The following is a 6,435-nucleotide window of genomic DNA, read 5'->3' on the forward strand; positions in this document are numbered from 1 at the left end:
TGGGTTTTGAGTACTTTTACTCTAATTAATTCTGCATATTAGAAAAATAAAAGTATTTTTCTATGGATCAGTGATACCAAGTAGTTGTATAATGTATCCTGTATTCTAAAAGATTAACACATGATCGCAGTATTTGTGAAGACTTTTAGATCCATTTTATAATTACTCCAAAATAAATTTATATTAAACTCAAAAATAAAGTAAGGGAATTGATACTTTTCTTCCAAACACAACACTCCATCACTAAGCAAGCATCAAAGAATATAACTCAAACTTCTATCTTCCAAAATGCCAAATACAAACCAAAAGAAATGTCACCATATTCTCCCACATAATAATTTCAATCTATATAATCACCAAACCAAACCTTATCACTTTCTATCTCACAATTCACCTTGCCACAACAAGAACCTAGGACACTTTAGCTCAAATGGCACATAACAAGAACCTAGGATACATCAAAAAAGTTGTATTCATGTTACTAGTTTTGTTTGTGACACTAACATTAGAGATTGAGTTCCAAGTTGAAGAAGAGCCTTCAAGTGGTTTATTATGCATTAGTGAATGTGTTACATGTCCTACAATATGTTCACCACCACCTCCTAAACTTGTTCCATCAAATTCAAATCATCCTCCACTTTCACCCCCAACACAAAATCCTCCACCCCCTCCTTTATTAACAAATGCACCCCCTTTTCCACTAATTACACCCCACCCTCCATCTTCTCCATTACTTACACAAACCCCTCCACCTCCTCCATTATTAACATCATATTCACCTCCTCCTTCTCCACCTCTAAAATCATATCCTCCACCAACACTAAGTCTTCCACCACCATTGCTGACAGAGTCACCGCCGTCTCCACCAACTCCTTCAACACAATCTTCTCTACCGCCTCCGCCGCCTTTGAAATCCTCGCCTTCTTCGGGTTCGTCGGGATCAGCACAACCACAGCCTACAGTTATTGGTGGATCACCACATAACTATCCATATCCATACTACTATTATTATGCTTCAAGTGCATCTCATTTTTCTAATAATGTTGTGCCTTTTTTTGTTGTACTTTTGTTTCTTCATAAGATATTCTTTGCTTGTTAAGTGATAACAAGTAGTTGAAAAATAAACTTGTATGTATAATGTACAGATTTTTTAGAAACATAGAATTATGTCGGGGGGAAATAATATACAATGTCATATATTTTGCCTTATTGATTGGTTTATTTTTTAAAAACATTTTTTAATAGAATTATTATAATTTTTACGTATCTTAAAATTATCTGAGAAGCCAAAAGCAAACAAAATCGGAATTTGGAATTTTTTAAATTGTAAAATTGCTAGAATATTTTTTTTCTGAATATTTAATGTAGTCAAAAATTGAAATTTATGAAAAATGTGCGGATACAAGTATAAAATTTTCATGATAAATTGTTCATTATTGATTACAATGACAAACTAAATTTCATGATAAAATTTGAAATGAAATAGCAGAATAACAAAATTGTAAAGTATGAAGAAAAACGAATCATGGGCCTGAAAAGATCTTTCACAACTCATACGTCCCCACACTTTTCTAAAACCTCAATAATACAATTTACTGTCCACGAACTTGAATATGATTATTACACCGATAAAATTATACAAAATAAATGTATATAATGTAAAACTAAGATTTTAATATTTAAAGTAATAATTTCCTTTTAAAGAATTAGAGTACCATGAAGCTCAAAATTAAGTTTCATAAGTTTTATAGAATAATATTTGTCTCGTGGTAGAATCAGAAATGTCTAATAAAGTCTTGATACGGTGGAACAAGCTTTCGATGCGGAGGAGAGATGACTGACCTAAAATGTTTGAATTTTAACGTTTTAGTCAGTTGCTGAGTGAAAAGTAGTGTGGGAGTAAACTATAGTTAGAACATACCTTAAGTCTTGTATGTGATCCCTTATATATGAAGAGCTGTTAGAGATCCCTTTACTTTACGAAGAGGTATACGGAGAACTGTTGGATGATATCCAATGACGAAGGACCGTATGCGGTGTGGATCGAATACGGACCTAGAAGTCGCGTGTACAATGTGCCTCCAACACCTTATGATCTTGGATTGGTGATTAGGCCTTTCTATTATTGGGTATTTTACCGGTCCACAATAGTTACCCCTGAGGCTTGCCATAAGGTAGTAATAGGAAGTCTTCTAGAATATCGGTTCGTCGTCGCATTATGCTGGGATCCTCAAGGAAGTTCCTTTGTTTTGTAGAAGTGGAAAAGATTCAAATAAACATATTGAATGACCATGGAAATAGGCGCATTAAATGCTAGTCTCATCATCGTGATGCTACGCATGATTTCCCTTACGCGTGACCTTAGGTTCCTTAGGTAGAGTGTGGCTCTCCCCTATAGGATACTCAAGTGTACAAGAGTATTGTGGTACTTTCGAGACAAATCTACCCATTGTTTTTCATCTTCATGTTTTTCTTCATTTTGTATCATTGATCTACCTATTTCACTTCACTATAGAAAAGTTATTTCACCTTTCAGCGGACTTTTCCATTCTTCGTGCAAATTATGACTTCTCTCTTCTCTTTTCAAATTCCAATTCTTCTTCTCTGAGTCTAAACAAATCCTATCTTATATGTTCCTTTCTTTCTTTGGATTTTGCACACTCTTGGTTCATCGCATCTCCAAAGAAAACTTTCAATGTATTCTTCCGCTCAAACTTCCAATTTTTTAACCATAGCCAACGTATGAGATGAACCAGATAAAGTGGTATAATTTCTAAGCTACTACAAACAATATCTATCACCATGATTGTTAAAAGGTTTCACCACAGTTGGGAATTTGTGGAAACGAATGGTGTCATAGAAAATGTGTCACTTTTTACCATGGTCCGAATATTGACCGAGGTGAAAATTGAAGAAACGAAAAACACAATAAGGGGGTTGGATTGGGTTCTTAAAAAATAAAACAAATAAAGACCCGTTTGGTTATCCTGGTTTGTTTGAACTCAAACTACTCCAGTCCACCCTGTTAAGGTGATTTCGCCTCTCTCTGACGAGGTCTTTATCCACTAATCAAAACTTGATTATAATTACACATAAAAAACCGTCTAAGTCTTCTCAAGAACAAACACAATCCGGTTTTCTCAAGGTATTACAATTACAAATTTATATCTTGAGCGTGTTAACTAATTTCTTCCAAAAAGCTATATCACAATTGTGATGTGTACATGATATTTAGCACAATATAAAAATAAGAGAATGATTATGAAAATTATGAGCGCTCTTTGAATTTGTGCGTGCGTGAGAGTTCTACTCCAATTCTTTAATGATGTCCTCTTTATATATGGTGGAGCTTTTTATCCGATGAGAGACACGTTCTCTTGTTTTGGAAGGTTGAAGAAATGTTAATTAAAGCTATTTCCAAAAATAAAGATTCTGTCTACCATAATTAAGTTTCAACCGTTACTAATTGATCTTGCATTAAATAGATTAACGTAATTCAATCTTTTGATCATCAGAGTATTTGTTGCAGCTTTGTTGGTGCTTGAAGCGTTTCAGTATCAGAACTTATTGTTCTTGTAAACTTCCCTTTCAAAGTATTAGAACTTCTTGTTCTTGTACACTTCTCATTTATGCTTTAGAATCTTCTTGTTCTTGTAAGCTTCTTTCAATCATTAGAACTTCTTATTCTTGTAAATTTCTCATAATGCAGCCTTCTACTTCTGAGAGATCACTTTTATAACTCTGTTTTCTTCTTAAAGTACTTCAGAACTTTTGTATATTGAATAAAACGATTAGAATGCATACTTGTTCTTATTGAAAATTATGTATTTGTTATCATCAAAACTATTACAAGGATGTAGAACCAAACTATGTTCTAACAAAAAGTGCTTAGTCCTGAGTTTGAATCTTGGCAACGACATTTTGGAATTTATAATACGTGCTTTTCACCATGGTTGAAATATTAACCGGGTTGAATGATGTTTAGGATAACTTTTCACCATGGTTCATAATTACAACCATGGAGAAATGTATTAAATCTGATATTACTTTTATTATGTCTTGACTGTTGGAAAATGTGAAGGCACAATACTACAAAACATCAAAAAGAGGATGGTGTAACACCCCAAATCTACCCCGCAATTATAAGCGAAAATCAGAGTGCATTTAAAAAAATATTCATCAAATATGGGATGTCACAATTTGACTAAACCAAACAAACATACTTATATTGCATTTAATAAAGATACATAGCATTCGAAACAAAACTTCATTCACCACTTACAACTTAAACTTATAAACACCTTTCAATTCAACTTAACACAAATGTCATCATGGAATACAATAATCATATAATAACGACTAATCCCCCCGAGTGCTACGTATCAGAGAAATGGACACCAACTCAACTTGCCATAAAGTAACATAAAGACTTCACATAAATAACCTCGGACCTCCACGACTAATCTTGAGTACTTGCCCATTTCCCATGGTAGGGGAAATATCAGCAAAGGGGTGAGATATCTTACAATATAAAGGAATGCATGATAAATAATATAGGAGATATAGATCATACATAATTTCACCACTTCGCATCTCGTATCATCTTACAATGATTTTCATCGCAAAACAACTTATCAATATAATACAACTTTCAAAGCGGCAACAATATCATTAATCAATTAAGACAACATATTCAAATTCACAATTATACTAACATCACGTCACAACAACATATCACCGTCTCGACAATTCAAATAACATAATCAACTTATGAAATGGCAACAATGTCAACAATCAACCATGACAATATATGCAATTCACAAGTAAGATTCCAACACATCACGATAAACATCTCATCATCAAGTCAACACATCACCACAAACATAATCAAATAAGACTCAAATTCAATTCACATGTGACTCGACTTATGCAAATGCATGTGGTACCATTTGGAGTAAAACTCCCACCGTCTCAAAATTTGCCATTGGGCACACCGTCGCTATTTGCCATCAAGGCCACTGTCGCTTTTGCCATTAAGGCCATCGTCTCTTTATGCAATGGATGTGACTCATTAAATGTAACATCCACACAAACACAACACACATAATTAACACGTCACGACATCATCTAAATCACCATCGAACATTATCAATATAATGTCGAACTTCAACAACAACAAAATCATCATCATTCATAAGAATGCATCACTTCTCAATCACGTCACTATGTTGCATCATCATACAACAATAATTCACCTCAAAATACATCACAATACAACTTATCAACATTGACCATAGGGTCTACGACAACGACAACAATTTCTACATACTAGCGACAACGACAACAAATTCATCATGTTAACAACAACCACAAATTCATCATATTATAACAAACATCAACGATTCATCATATTGCCAACAACATCAACACATTCATAATATTCCTTAATTCAAGTAATCATCATAATACATTATATTCAATTTCATATATATTGTTAAGTCATCGCATGACATCATCGTCGACTCATACATATCAAATACGCACAATTAATCGCATATAGCATACAACATCTTTATTAATCATGCATATCATCACATACATCATTATCTCATTCATCATAAGGAAGGTACTTATCATCATCTCAATAACATTGTATCATCATAAGAAAACATACATCAAGTTATACTACAACACAATTATGTCAATTCATCGCAAAGAGCATACTTCATTTGTTAACACAACATAGTTCATCACTGAATCCTAATAAACATAACAGGAAACTATATCATATGGATCATTTTATTGCATCATGGTATAGTTCATTGTGTTAGCTTCCCAACGCTTCGAACGGCGCCTAAAACGGAGTTACGAATCAAAAGTTACATCATTTCAAAGTTTAGAAAAAGTTCTGCAAAACAGGGTTCGCGGCGCCAACAAATTTCGCGGCGCGAACTGAGTAAATCAAATATTCCTAAGTTTCTGCCAAGCACTTCACGGCGCGAACAGAGGTTCGCGGCGCGAACTGGCGAATTTCAGAAAATCCCAAACACAGAAAACAGCATACGAAACCCATCCCAAAACCCTTAAACTCAACCCAATCAAGTTGGAAAACACCAATCATCACGAACAACAATAGAATGCATGTTATAAACACAAATATAACACATATTATGGATCTTCTAACATCATAACATCATCAAACATCAATTAAAACACATTTCAAATCATAAATTCATGCATTTGTTCATAAACCCTAACTTTTCTAAATTCATGAAATTGAAGAATAGAAAGCATACACAACATTATCAATTCCACATTCATCAACATTGCAACACAATCATGGATTTCAATTATGAAACCTAATCTCTACCATACCCATCATCATGCCAACCCTTAGAGAGTAAGAACCCCACCCTTACCTTAGCAAAAGCTTCA

The 6,435-nt window shown here is 33.8% G+C and overlaps 1 protein-coding gene across 1 annotated transcript; it reads left to right on the plus strand.

Moving 5' to 3' along the window:
• The first annotated feature begins 328 nt into the window (after positions 1-328).
• On the plus strand, positions 329-1,199 carry LOC131630887 (extensin-like). Its single transcript, XM_058901630.1, has one exon. It carries the CDS (start codon positions 431-433, stop codon positions 1,097-1,099), a length of 669 nt encoding a protein of 222 aa, XP_058757613.1. The 5' UTR covers positions 329-430; the 3' UTR covers positions 1,100-1,199.
• The last annotated feature ends 5,236 nt before the right edge of the window (positions 1,200-6,435 follow it).

This window comes from Vicia villosa, unplaced genomic scaffold, assembly GCF_029867415.1.
Source record: "Vicia villosa cultivar HV-30 ecotype Madison, WI unplaced genomic scaffold, Vvil1.0 ctg.000747F_1_1, whole genome shotgun sequence".
Classification (NCBI taxonomy): Eukaryota; Viridiplantae; Streptophyta; class Magnoliopsida; order Fabales; family Fabaceae; genus Vicia; species Vicia villosa.